The following is a 15,154-nucleotide window of genomic DNA, read 5'->3' on the forward strand; positions in this document are numbered from 1 at the left end:
TTGATGACATTTTTGCAGAACTTATTTATGGAATGGATAATTGTATTGTAGTGTCTTTTCCTATATATTATATTTTTCTTAGTTTCCTTAAAGTGCCAAATCGTACACAGAACCCCCTTCCCATTATTTAGAAATAAATTGAAAATAAGGAATTGTGGGGGGGGGAGGGGGGAGTTAGTTATTCATGTGTTGCTATTAGGCTATGTTAAGTACACTACAGAGTAGCTCCGCAGGGGTAGTGCATGAAAAAGGAACCTTTTTGCCCAATTATTTTTCAAATATTAGGAGGAGTAGAGGTTCTTAAGTAACTTTGAGTGAAAGTACATATTTAGTTAATATCCTTTTCTGAATAAATACGTTTTTATTTTTAGGTTACGATTATTGTTAGTTGGTGAGGTTAGCACAGGAAGGGACAGGATACTCCAATATTTGGCAAATAACCTTGGTAAGTAATTGTTGTTGGTGGGTGAGGTTAGCACAGGAAGAGACAAGATACTCCAATATTTGGCTAATAACCTTGGTAAGTAATTATTGTTGGTGGGTGAGGTTAGCACAGGAAGGGACAGGATACTCCAATATTTGGCTAATAACCTTGGTAAGTAATTATTGTTGGTGGGTGAGGTTAGCACAGGAAGGGACAGGATACTCCAATATTTGGCAAATAACCTTGGTAAGTAATTATTGTTGGTGGGTGAGGTTAGCACAGGAAGGGACAGGATACTCCAATATTTGGCAAATAACCTTGGTAAGTAATTGTTGTTGGTGGGTGAGGTTAGCACAGGAAGGGACAGGATACTCCAATATTTGGCAAATAACCTTGGTAAGTAATTGTTGTTGGTGGGTGAGGTTAGCACAGGAAGAGACAAGATACTCCAATATTTGGCTAATAACCTTGGTAAGTAATTATTGTTGGTGAGTGAGGTTAGCACAGGAAGGGACAGGATACTCCAATATTTGGCTAATAACCTTGGTAAGTAATTATTGTTGGTGGGTGAGGTGAGCACAGGAAGAGACAGGATACTCTAATATTTGGCAAATAACCTTGGTAAGTAATCATTGTTGGTGGGTGAGGTTAGCACAGGAAGGGACAGGATACTCCAATATTTGGCTAATAACCTTGGTAAGTAATTGTTGTTGGTGGGTGAGGTTAGCACAGGAAGGGACAGGATACTCCAATATTTGGCAAATAACCTTGTTAAGTAATTATTGTTGGTGGGTGAGGTGAGTACAGGAAGGGACAGGATACTCCAATATTTGGCTAATAACCTTGGTAAGTAATAGTTATTTATCACATAGACAGCTTTCCACGGATATTAAAATAAAAAAAAATATTGGATTAAAACTAGTTTTAATTGTATGATTTTTATATTAATGTTCGTGGAAATTCAGTATGACTCAAAATCAGTTCTTATCCAGCGGAAAGTAAGATTCTATTCGGCATTATAGAGATGTTGGGTTGTAATTGGGATGTAAGCACGAGTCATACTAAGGACGTTAATCAATATCTGTTTAGAAGCAGGACGTTGGTTTCAGATTGTGATGGTTAAATTTTCTATATACCCCAGGGAGGGAGGGGAAAATTGACTTTAAATTATATTGCTTCCCAAAGTTTTTAACCACGTTATCTTATTCGTTCACTTAAAAACTTTGGTTATCTTTATTCAATTTTGGTATTCTTTTTCAGGATTGGATTATATGGAGACTTCTTGTCATGAGCTTATAGCTGATACATCTGCTGTTACAGAAAATAATATTGTTCGTTGTATTGGTGAGTTATAGATAGTAGTGTAGCTACTCTATAGTTATATTATTATTTATTATTATGAGCTTATAGCTGATACATCTGCTGTTACAGAAAATAATATTGTTCGTTGTATTGGTTAGTGATGGGAATCCGGATCCGGAATCCGAATCCGGAATCCGCCAAATTTTCTGCCTATTTTGGAATCCGAATCCGGATCCGGAATCCGTTTTTTATAGCGGATTCCGGATTCTAAATTGGTAGGCTAAAATTACCGTCTTGAGTTTTTTCTTACAACTCCCTCTTAAATTTTTTTGTACATAACAAATTTTAATAATTACTAATGTGATGTAAATGTTTAACACTTTAACACTTTAAACAAATCAAGGCTTCAACCAAGTAACATAGTGTTAAATTAATGAAAAAAGCTATCCCTCTGTGACGGACGGCCTTTTAAAATACTGCTAGAATCCGGAATCCGAATCCGGAATCCGCCAAAAATAAGAATCCGGAATCCGCAAGAATCCGTCACTTTTTTTGACGGATTCCTTCAGAATCCGGAATCCGAATCCGGCCCAAAAATTCGACGGATTCCCATCCCTAGTATTGGTGAGTTATAAAGGGTGAGCAAAAAAAATGCGATTTTTAAAATTCAAATTGCGCGGCTTGTGTTTATAGTAGAAAAATGTTACGCATACCATTAGAACCGATAAGAAGTCTTTTTTTTTTGTAAATTTAAGAACGATTCCTCTGCTACGTATAGTTAGGGAGCTACATGTTAAAATGTTCCAACTGACTTAAAACTTGACTTGCGAGTATATTTTGGGAATTTTACCACCAAGCTCCTAGATTATTTGTAGCACAGGAACCGTTCTTATATTTCCAAAAAATACAGTTCATAGCGGTTCTTTCGGTGTGCGTAACATTTTTATACCATTAACACAAGCCGTGCAATTTGAATTTTAAAAATCTACGCATTTTTTTTGCTCACCCTTTAGATAGTAGTGGAGCTACTCTATTGTTATATTATTATTTATGATATGTTTTTCAAAAAAATATGATTGTTCAGGGATAAGGCCTAAGTGACACTTGACTGTAAATTACACTGTTAGCAAAATTTTAATAACTACGTTATCTTTTCGCTGATTTAATAACTTTGGGTACTTATTTGAAATTTGATGGGTTTTTTTCAAACTACAAATTGTCCAAGCTTTTCTCTCAATAATTTTAATCTATATGGGATAATCTGATTTTTCATCATTAGAAGGATGTACATTTTAAATCAATTTATCGTCCATTGTCTTATCCCTTAAGATCCCTGGAATTTTTTATTATAAATAATTACATAGGGAATATTATGACGCATATATTATTGTTTTAATAATAAGTGCTAGGTTAAGGGTGCTATAAATTATTAATGTTTTTTTTAAAGAAAGGGTTTTCAATACTAGGGTTATAGACGTCCGTTTGAACGTAAAGTTTGGCATGTAAGAATTGTCCTGTCGATTTTAAACTTTAGATGATTTAGTAAAAGTAGCAACTCTATGATCGTTACCAGAAAGTCCGCGCTTCAATTTAAAACATGCTTTTTAAAAACATTTTTGGCAACAATTTTTGTATGATATAATTATCTTATTCATTTAGTTGTTGGAACAACTTTTCCTAATAGCAAATCACTTATCTATATAAACAATTCTTAAATATATAAGTATGTCCTTAACAGAATCCTGTATTTAAGGAATTTTGCAACAAGCAGAGTTTATCTATTTTAGATTAACAAGCTTTGGCACTACAAGTGTTCATGTTTGTTTATTTTTTTGTTTGATTTCAAAGCTTCGCCCTTATTGATGTTATCATTCTATTTTGTTCCCATAAGATTCTTGAGACTTTTATTACCTAATAATGTTTTATTTGTCATTGAATTATTTTAGGAGTTTAAACATAAATAGATAGATAGTTGATAATAAGACTTGAAATGTTTCGATTAAACATAATGAATGGTCCGATATTTTTACAACTTTTTATTAGAGAAAACGGACATTCTAATGATTAGTCCCAATTTTAAAACGATTTTTAATTCCATATGTTCACTGATAACAAGAGTTTACAATCTGGTTTACTTCTTCTCCCCCGGGCCCTATAAGACCTATAACTATAAAATTATTTTGTCATTGCCGTCCTATCTTTCCAAAAGATTTTTTTATCTTTTTCATCAGCCATACTGAAGTATCATGTATAGCATTTTATAACGGACAATTTTTCACGAATATTAAAATAAAAAAAATCATGAATTTAGTACCAGTTTAGTACCATTTTTTGTGGCCCCTCGGGGCTTACAAAACTCGTTTTAATCTTATAATTTTTCATTTTAATATCCGCGGAATCTGTCTATAATACGATGCGATAAATAACTATTATTTTACCTTGACTATATGTACTATGTAGGTAACCTGTCCAGCTGTATGCCTACTCTCTGGAACCTGCAGGATGTTGATGCTCTGGTCCAGGACAAGGAAGGACACCTTGATCAGCGTGTCCTACACGCACTACAAGTTGGTCTCAATGATCTTAATCCTAAAATAATATTAGGTATGATGACATACTTATATTATATATCTAAGTAAAAAATATATAAGTGTTTTTATTATATTAATATAAGCACTTATGTATAAGCAAGAACCGGAAAAATAACTAACAAGGCATTACTATATTGATTTTATATTTAAAAATAAATGTTAGACTTACGAACTTTGTAATTACTAATCGACTAGTCAAAAGACTGTAGTTCAGTTATTGCCGTAAAAGTAAATGTATAAGACCAGACTGCCTGGCCCAAGTGGTGGGGACCTTTTTCTTCTGCTAGTAATTTGCCTCTGCTCTTTTGTAGCGACTTGGCTGTGTTTTATATTTCCGTTTCTATAACTCCCTCTATTCTTATGATTTTATTAGTAGAGTTGTCTTAAAAAATATATTTCAGTTATCGACGTACATACTCTTTGTTTAATAACTTTTTTTCAATTAAGTTGGCACCAGCAGTTCTAAGGAGCGTATACCTGGGCGCTTGTACACCATGTTCCTGGAGGTTCTACAGATGCCTGCAACAGTTAAGACACAAGAAAGGACGCCTTGCATTAAAAGGAAAGCTTTAGATTATTAAATATTTGTGGCTACGCCCCTAGAGGCATCTAGGGACACTTGAAAGCAAAAAGTGTGGTGTAGATGACCACCACCCATTTTCAATTTTATTTTTCTGTACGGCTTCAAAACCGATTAATATCCGCTGGATTAGAACCAGTTCTCAGCAATACTGAAAAATAATGTTTATCATCGTATTACAGATAACTTTCTACGAATGTAAAAAATATACCTAAAAAGAATATATAAAAAATATAAAACTAAAACATGTTTTGTTAGCCCGGAACTTCGGCCCTTCGGGGGTAACTAAACTGGTTTTAATCTTTAATTTTTTAAATTCTAATATCCGTGGAAAGCTGTCAACAAAACGATGCGATAAATAACTATTAAATATTAAAATGTAAAAGCTTGTATTGAAACAGAATTGTAAGTGAAGAATATTTTGAGCTAGAACAAGAAAGTCTGATTCCATGGCTCTCAGGTTTGAGGATTTTTTATTTGCGCATTTTAATGAAAAATAAGATTATGATTATAAATATAGGTAGTTTTAAAAATATTATAAGAAATAATGTTGGTTGTCTGGATTGATGTTTAAGAAATCTAATATATCTTGTCCGTACTTTCCAAGAATTTTTTTTATAGTTCAGATAATACCTAATAGAAACAAGGATGACAACATCCATAAAAGCGAAGCACTGAAACGGTAGGACAAACGGACATTAACACTTGTATAGTATCTGAACTGAAAAATCGGAACATAAATGTATAAATGTCGAATCAAAATTGTAGGTAAATTTGTCGAAAAACTGCTTAAAAACAGGATAATGTTTATGGACATACTTACATTTTTGGACTTGGTTATAGAGTTGCTTCGCTTATGATATTGTTCTTTGTTGTCCCAGGAATCAATATACCAAAAATCAGATCAAACGGATAATTAAAACACTTGAAAATTTGTTGTAAAAAAAGTAGAAAAATCAACATGTTTAAAATGGACGTACGGACATTCTGGTAATAATTATAGAGTTGCTACGCTTTCTAAATCGTACCCAACTACTACAGGAATCATCATGCAAAGTTTGAAATCGATAGGACAATTCTAACATGCCTAAATTAACGAATAAAAGCTATCTATCTCGGACGGACGGACGTACGGACGGACGGACGGACGGACCGACCCTAATTATAGAAAAGCTTCGCTTTTAAAAATACTCTTGAAAAATGCAGAAAAAGTTATTTAATGCATCGTATTATAGACAGCTTTCCTCTGATATTAAAATGAAAAATTATATAATCAAAATCAGCTTTATTACAAGTTTTTCAGTATGACAGAGGACTGGTTCTTATCCACCGGATATTAATCGGTTTCCAAGTTTTCCTTCTATTTAAGCTACTCTATTATAAGATTATTATAATTTATAAATATTAATTTTCAGAGAAAACGGCTGGTTACAGTTACGAAGATTTAAGATCCGTTTTAAATTCAGCTGCAGTTATAGCTGCTATGCAGGTAGGCTTTTCTTTATGTTTCTTCTTTTCTTTTCAGATTTTCTCGTGCAGATTTCTTGATAAAAATTTTTTAGAAGCAATTTCATTAGCTAGATAAGTACTTCAAATATTAAATGTTTTTAAAGTACCTAGAAAATTTAACTTTTTCTGTCAAGACAGTTTTTTTTATGTATGGGGATTAGTATTGTACTTCCAAATTCTAAATATTTTTTCTGTACCTTTTACCTATTCATGAAAAAAAGAAAAAGAAAAACTCTTTAAAAAATGAATAGTTTTTTTTAACTAGTTGCTTCGTCTCTTGCACATAGAAATGGCGGGGATGAGGTCAGGAAATTAACCCAAAAAAATCCTAAAATATTTTTAAAGCTTCTTTGAAAATTACAACCTATTCAGACCAGTAATTTTAGAGATTTTAAGCTTCAGACTAAAAAAACTTACTTGTTTACATAAGTATACCTATATTTTAATACAGGAAAGCTCTAAGATCAGAGGCGAAGACCTGGAGAAAAGCCTGACCAAGTGGAGGGCCGCCAGATCCAAGCTCCTTGGTCTGGCCGAGGTACCCAACGTCAAGTGGGAGGACATTGGAGGCCTGGAGGACGTCAAGGCGGAAATTTTGGAGGTATTATAGAAGAGAGGGTACTGTATATTGCACTGGGGATTGAGTTTTTTTTAGACAAGATACCTCCTTCGTTGACTTAAAAGCTTTCGGTGCTTTTATTAATTCTTAAACTAGAAGTGATTAAACTTTTCAACCAATAATTTTTATATATAGGGAGGTAATTTTATTTTAATGTATTGAGTTATACACATCAATTTATAGTTCTTTGTCTTATTTATTCTTTACATAATTACATTAGATATCTAGTATCTATTTGAATTGATTTGAATCCTGCAATTGTTTTTCTTTTTCAGGCTGTATCCAACATAGGCGTTTCTGGTAGTAAAAGGTAGGAAGCAACTTTTATTGTTTTGCCTATTTATTTATTTAATTTTATTATAGAATTAGACAGTCTTCCTCGGATAGTAAAATGAAAAAAAACATGTAAGATTTCTTTTGTTCGCCCGGACGTGTCAAAGGCGCTGGCCAACATAACTGCAATAAATTTTTATCGTATTATTCGTCGTAGAAATTTGTCTATAATACTAATACGATACGATACATGACTTTTCAGAACTTGTTCTAATCAAGCGGATACTAATCGGTTTCGAAGTCATTAATTATTAATAAATAAATTATTACAGTCTTTGATTAATTGTTAATTATCCTAATTTAAACTGTTGTTTAAGATGTGGACTGTTATTGTACGGACCACCAGGAGTTGGCAAGACCTTGCTGGCTAAGGCAGCTGCTACACAGTGTGCTATGAGCTTTATTAGTGTCAAGGTAAAGAATAGTTGGAAAGATCTTGCTGGCTAAGGCTGCTGCCTCACTGTGTGCCATAAGCTTTATTAGTGTCAAGGTAAAAAATAGTTGGAAAGACCTTGCTGGCTAAGGCAGCTGCCACACAGTGTGCTATGAGCTTTATTAGTGTCAAGGTAAAGAATAGTTGGAAAGACCTTGCTGGCTAAGGCTGCTGCTACACAGTGTGCTATGAGCTTTATTAGTGTCACACAGGGAGGGAGGGGACATTGGGCTGTTTATTACACTAGTCCCCAAAGTTTTTAATGCCGTTATCTGGCGTTCTCCTCTTACAATTGCAAAAGTTAATAAAGTTCTGTCGGGGGGGGGGTACTCTAATTTTCAGAATTGAAAAAAAATTCTAAGTGGACATTACCCGTTTTCTTATTCGTTGGCCTAAAAACTTTGGGGAATTAGAATTATTAAATTTTGATTGGTTGGTTTATTAAGTGAAGTGTCCAAACGTTTTAACCACTAATAGTAATCTATAGAAAGAGTAATTTTGTTCAACATCATTTGGGATGTACATTGTACATTAATTTATCAAAATATTTTTTTTTAAACTTAGAAATTATACTTTATTATAGAGCTCGTTAGCCTAAGCTGTAGCTGTATTCCATTTAGATCCAGTTTAAAACACTATAAAAAAAATGGTGTAGCCGTTCCATACATCTTAATCTTTAGGGTCCAGAATTGTTAAACATGTATGTTGGACAGTCAGAAGAGAATGTCAGAACTATTTTTAAACGTGCAAAGGTAACATTTTAGTTTGTGTTCTATACCAGGAAGGGAGGGGACATTGGACTGTAATTTACACTGGTACCCAAAGTTTTATAACAATTTTTGCATGTTCGTCGGCTCGAAAACTTTGGGTAATTTTATTTTATTTTGTTTGGTTGGTTCTAAACCTTTCCACCCATAATGTTAATCTTCAGAAATAATGAGTTTGTTTATCATCTTTGGGGATGTATATCAATTTATCTTCCATTGTCTTATCCCTTTAAATCCCTGAATACATACACAGCATATTCTACCAATACTATATTTTTCCTAACTCTTGCAGAAAGTTAAAAAACTGTTACATGTATTTCATTTTAAAGTTTATAAGTACTGTTTTTCGTAAATAAAATCGATTTGTAAATCTCACAAAGTTTCTAATAAATTTTTAAAGCTACGCTGTATAGTAATGAAATTATTCTTGTAATTTTTCAAGGAGGCTGAACCGTGTATAGTATTCTTTGATGAGCTGGATTCTGTGGCTCCTGCTAGAGGACAGGCGGGTGACAGCGGTGGAGTTATGGACAGGTAGATAGATAAATTGATACATAGACGTATTTGGAAGGATAGATAGATAGATAGACAGACAGATAGGTAGTTAGAAAGATTTATTATTGTATGTCGTTAATGTTTTTAAACTACTTTGGCCCATCCATCTCTAGAGAAATTGACATATCTCTTTAATCATTGTTTCTTTTTTTCTATTTTTTTTTTTTTTTTTTTTTTTTTGTAGGGTTGTATCTGCACTGCTGGCTGAACTAGATTCTCTGGATCAGATCCAAGTTATTGTGATAGGAGCAACCAACAGACCAGACCTGCTAGACCCTGCTCTAACTAGACCTGGCAGGTAAAGTTATTGTGATAGGAGCAATCAACAGACCAGACCTACTAGACCCTGCTCTAACTAGACCTGGCAAGTAAAGTTATTGTGATAGGAGCAACCAACAGACCAGACCTGCTAGACCCTGCTCTTACTAGACCTGGCAGGTAACCTGATAACCTCGGGTGAGGTGGTGATCTTCCTGGGCTGCACAGCCAACTTGATGATCACCAAGGCCAGACTCTAGGTCCGTCACCTCATACCTCATCTTCTCCACCTTCCCCGCTCTCTCTCTCTCTCTCTCTCTCCCCCTCTCTCAATAGAGCTTACAGTATATACAGTATTTACCTAAAAATAAGTGTGTATATATATTTACATTATGGTTGCTAATACTTAATCAAAGTAGCTAAATCTTTTGGTTTTCTTGAAGAATTTTACTAAATCCCTCAGATTGAGTTCCCAAAAGTGTTTAGCTAATATAATGTTATTACCGAAGATGTTTACTCTTATTTGATTGTTCAATTCAATTTTCAATTCAATTTTATTTTACCATAAGATCCAACAAACCCCTGATCTTGGACAATTCTCCGCCATCAGGGCATAAATAATATATATTAATATACAAGATATATAGTACATATATCAATTACATTTAAATAAAACATGATGGTTTATTATTTATTACCCATCGATTCATCATATATTTAATAATGGTTAAAATAACATGAAATATAAATGATCAATTTGCGGATGTTGCCCTGTCGAAATAATCAGGTGCAGAATCGTAGCCCTGAGGCTGGTGCACGCCCTTGATGGAATTAGGGCGCTATCGCTGGCCGATTATCCCGACTTTGAATTGATTTGATCGTGCGCTGTTATAAATAAATCAATAAAAATCCGCTATTGTGTTCAAGAGTGATCCCTATACCCCCAGCTTTCTCAGGTCAACCGCCGTCATTGGGTATCCCCCCACCGCCATGGAACGTCATCAGATGCATACTAAAACAGGTTAATACAATTTAAAGGTCCTAGGACCAATAAAAAAAGTTATCAGAAGAAAGAACGATCGCTTGGATGAATGAGTCCCATTATTATGATATTATACATTACGGAAAATTGTTCTAGAATAAATATCTTAAGAAAATTCTCTACACTAAGACATTCATTCCGAGAACCATATTAGAACTTAATGAAGTTAAGGAGCGTTAAAAAACCCATTAAGAGCTTACCCGAGGAGCTCAACAATTAAAAAATAAAATAACTTAAGTAAACAACTTAAGTAAAACATCTTAGAACAAGCAAGCAAAACTAAAAACTTAATGTAAGGAATGTTTGCGATGAGAATAAGTTTCTTCGGGGAGCAGAGATTAAGTTTTTCGAGGAGAAAGAGTTTAAGTTTTTTCGAGGATAAATGTTTGCGAGGAAGTATTAAAAAAACTCAGTCTAAATTTCTTAAAACAAGTTAGCAAAACTAAAACTTGGCGTATGAAGTGTTTGCGACAAGAATAAGTTTCTTCGAGGAGCAGAGATTAATTTCCCCGAGGAGAAAATAATTTTTAGTTTAAGTTTAAGTTTTCCGAGGATAAAGTTTGCGTGGAGAATTTTCGAGGAAGAAGAATTTTACGAGGAAAGATAAAAAAACTCACTCTAGGATTTTCTCAATCAAAATAATAATAAATACTTAATTGTCAATAAATGATTCCTGCCAAGAGGCTAATAGGATTAATCTAGCTAAGTACCTATGCATAAACTATCTTAAAGATAAAAGCAAACAAAGCTGTTAATTAAGTTAAGTTAAGTTAGGTTAATTAGGTACTTAATAAAAAATAAAAAATAAAAAATTTGACAATTAAGGCAACGAATTGAGTAACCGTGGCCGCAGCCCCGCCCCGTCATGCCCTTGATAAGGTGTCTTCTCTGGATGAATTTAAGTATGACTAATATTAATACACAAAAAATAATTTTATCCTTCCACGGAGGACATACATAGGTTGTCTTCTCTGGATGAATTTTAGTGTGTGATTGGTGTATTAACACAAGCTCACTCTATCCCTCCAGGGATGATTTGTATATAGAGCAGAACGGGACAGAATCTACATACCAACATTTCTCATTTCGCCCTCAACATACCAAGTATCATTCTCGAAATCCTGTAAAAAAACAAAGATTAATAAAGAAGTCATAGTTAGTATAAGACTAGTCACAACAGTATAAGCTCAGAATTAAGTCAAGAAATCAAATCTAATCGAATCAGATCCCTACGCGTCAACACTAAGAAGTTAAAAATATTAAGATTATAGTATAACAGAGCTAGCATGTCACAACCAAAAATTACTCAATATTATTCAACAAGTAGTTGAATGTTCTTTTTTTAAACAATTTAAAATCTTGAATTGATTTAAGTTCCTCAGGTAGGGAATTAAAAATTAAAGGAAATTGAATTAAGGGTAATTTAAAGATATAATTTTTAGTTGTAACATCCACATTAAGATCCTCCCTATTACGGGTATTGTACTGGTGCAACTGATGTCTATATTGCCATGTTCCATCAAAAATGTCAGGTTGCTGACCATGTAAGTATTTGTGCATAAAAAGCATGATGTGAAAATCCCTGAGCTCCTTAAAAGGTAAAATTCTTAGTTGTTTGAACAAAGGACTACTGTTGGCAGTGCTGGAGCTATTGGTAATAATCCTAACACACTTCTTTTGAAGCTTTTTTATGATATTGCATTGACCATCAGTTACACCAGTATTTGGGACAATCTCCTAAGATGTGTTCAATAGATTCAATGGGGTCATTGCAATGTTCACATGCTTTTGTGTCAGCAAACCCCATTTCTTTAAGGTGTTTGTTAACACATGCATGTCCTGTTAGAATTTGAGTTATGTACATGACATCTCTTCTTGTCCAATTTTGGATAAAATTCCAGGCTTTATTACGTATGCTGGGTAGCATCATTTTTGTCTGCCTGCAGTCTGATTTTTTCTTCCTGGTTCGCCATTTTTTCTGATGTTCTCTGAGTCCCCATTCCTTAATGGTAGAATTAATGTACGTTAGCGACACAGGTAAGTATGGTTCTGGCCTGGTCCTATGGCTGTCGCCTCCATAGGAACCTAGCTTGGCAAGTCTGTCCGCCACCTCGTTGCCAAGGTGGCCGACATGACTTGGTATCCAGTTTACATTAACAATATTATCTTTGCTAAGAATATTAAGAGCTTTCTTTGCATTAAGAACACTCTTGTTGACCACTGTGAAATTACTTACTGCCATAATGGCGGCCTGACTGTCAACAAAAAAGTTGATAGTGTTGTCCGAAATATTGAGTTGAATAAGTTTTGCCGCGGCTTGTTCCAGTGCTGATAATTCAGCTTGGAAAACAGTGGCGAGCTTACCTAGATGATCAAAGTTTTGTGCCTTGATATCTGTTGTGCCTTTACAAATGTAACCATAACCGCTGCTTGCTCCTGTTTTGGAACCATCGGTGAATACATTTATTGTATTTGGGGTTCTGGGTTTCATATGAACTTTAATACTTTCCATTTCTGTCCTGGATTTAATGATGGTGTTAAAATCACAGGTCTCCCTCTCTTTAAGAAGAAGTTTGTCCGTTGGCATTGAAATATCTTGTATTTCTTTGCTTAATTCAGTTACAATAACTGAATGATTATACTTACTATGGGTTTCTCCAGGTTTATGTTTCCAGTTTCCATTCCTTACTAACCTGATGTAGCTTTTTAGGGCCACTTCCTTGAGATGAATCTCAATGGGTCTGATGTCTAGGATGGTCTCCATTGATTCTGACCCTGTGGTGCACATTGCACTAAGGGTGAGGCGGCAACCTTGTCTTTGAACTTTTTCAAGTTTACAAAACTTACTTTTTTCTATGGCAACCTTTAGCCATACAACACTTGCATAGGATAATATAGGCCTAATAAGGCTGATATAAATCCATCTACATACCTTAGGATTAAGTCCCCAATTTCTGCCAATGGTTGACCTGCACATGGCCAGAGTCTTGGTGGCCTTGTTTGTGATGTTCTCAATGTGTTTACACCAGGTCAGTTTACTGTCTAGGGTGACACCTAAATACTTAAAATGTTGTACCACCTCTATTTGTTCACCCTGTAAAAACAATATGGGGTTTCTGTACTTTCTTTTCAGTGTGAAAACCATTACCTTGGTTTTTTGGCCACTGAAACTGAGGCCGCTGTCTGTGGCCCATTTTTCTAAAATTTTTATGTCTTGCCTGAGTCTGCACTCTATGGTGCTCATGTCAATACCTGATATGATATCCACAATATCATCTGCAAAACAGTTTATAAGACTGGGATGTACCTGTGGGAACCTGTCCAGAAGGTCATCTGGCTCCAGGTTCCAGAAAATGATACTTAAAATACCTCCTTGGGGAGTGCCTCTAGTTGGTACCTTCATTACTGTTTCTCCATTTAAGGTTGCAAAACATTCTCTGTGTACTAACATGTATTCAGACCAGCGTACTATACCTGGATCAATACCTTTCCTTTCCATGTTTTTGAGAATACTCTCAATACTTGCCTTTGAAAAAGCAGCGTCTATGTCTAGAAATAGAGCTACTGCAAATTCTTTTTTCTCCAAGGCCTTTTCAACCTTATGAACTAGAGAGTGCAAAGCATCCTCTGTACCTTTACCTTCCTGGTATGAGAAAAGATTCTGGTGAAGCTTGTTGTACTTGAAGGTTGTCTTGTTAAGGTGCCAGAAAATTATACGTTCTAGACCCTTTAACAAGAAGGATGTAAGACTGATGGGTCTGACCGACTTGGGATCACTGAAATCTACTTTACCTGGTTTACTAATAAAGGCAATTTTTACCTTTAGCCATGCCTTTGGGATAATTCCCGTCTGGAGGCTTTTTCTGTAGATACTAACTACCTTTTGTACTATAGTGTCTATACCTTGCTGTAGCATGGCTGGGTAAATCCCGTCTGGCCCACAACTTTTATATGGTTTGAAGGATTTAAAAGCTGCTTTTACTGATTGGGTATTTATTACCTTGTTGACATCTAGATTACTTGGTTCATATTTTCTTGGAATATGATCTATATTTACCTCACTGTCTGGAAAATGAGTGTCCAGTAACAGTTTTAGAGTTTCCTCAGGTGTCTCTGTATATGATCCATCTGGTTTTTTATATGTACCCAACATTTGTTTTTTACCTTGTTTTAATGTTTTCTGTAGTCTGGCTGCAGAGGTCAGATCTTCTAATTCTGTGCAAAATTTTTGCCAACCCTCCTCCTTTGCCTTCCTAATTTTGTACTTATAATCCCTTTTGAAGGAATTATGTTCCTCCTGGTTTTCTGGTGTTTTATACCTGTTACACTTTATCCTAGTAGAATGGACCTTTTTTTGGAGTATAGTAAGGTCTTTGTTCCACCAGGGTGGCTTTTTATTTTTTTTGAATTTAAGTAACTTACTACTACTTAAATAAGACTTAATTATGGCTTCTTCAAGCTCTGTGGCCATTGTATCAATGTCCTCGCTACCTGAGTCCTGAAAATTTTCCTTTAATTCATTTTTAAAAGTTGACCAATTGGTTTTTTTAATATTTCTGTAGGTATCATCTGAGTTATCTGCATGTTCAAGAATAAAGTCAAACTTTATTCTGTTGTGATCAGAGAGAGTGACGTCATTACTGACATGCCAGTTTTCAATGTTATCCACAATATTATTACTACATAAGGTTATATCTATAACCTGTTCCCTCCTAATATCATTAAAAGTTGGTTTATTACC

The 15,154-nt window shown here is 34.6% G+C and overlaps 1 protein-coding gene across 1 annotated transcript in view; it reads left to right on the forward strand.

The window, feature by feature from the left end:
* LOC145315692 (peroxisomal ATPase PEX6-like) overlaps positions 1 to 15,154 on the forward strand; it is a 29,224-nt gene that overhangs the window by 2,880 nt on the left and 11,190 nt on the right. The window contains exons 6-17 of the mRNA XM_080155715.1: positions 372 to 445; positions 1,685 to 1,768; positions 4,187 to 4,330; positions 4,765 to 4,877; positions 5,297 to 5,357; positions 6,313 to 6,386; positions 6,858 to 7,007; positions 7,301 to 7,335; positions 7,676 to 7,772; positions 8,472 to 8,543; positions 9,001 to 9,092; positions 9,298 to 9,411. Of these exons, the coding sequence (XP_080011841.1) occupies positions 372 to 445; positions 1,685 to 1,768; positions 4,187 to 4,330; positions 4,765 to 4,877; positions 5,297 to 5,357; positions 6,313 to 6,386; positions 6,858 to 7,007; positions 7,301 to 7,335; positions 7,676 to 7,772; positions 8,472 to 8,543; positions 9,001 to 9,092; positions 9,298 to 9,411 (1,110 nt within the window). The remainder of the gene's footprint in view (positions 1 to 371; positions 446 to 1,684; positions 1,769 to 4,186; positions 4,331 to 4,764; positions 4,878 to 5,296; positions 5,358 to 6,312; positions 6,387 to 6,857; positions 7,008 to 7,300; positions 7,336 to 7,675; positions 7,773 to 8,471; positions 8,544 to 9,000; positions 9,093 to 9,297; positions 9,412 to 15,154) is intronic.

This window comes from Acartia tonsa, chromosome 4 (genome assembly GCF_053477335.1).
Source record: "Acartia tonsa isolate MP-2025a chromosome 4, ASM5347733v1, whole genome shotgun sequence".
Classification (NCBI taxonomy): Eukaryota; Metazoa; Arthropoda; class Copepoda; order Calanoida; family Acartiidae; genus Acartia; species Acartia tonsa.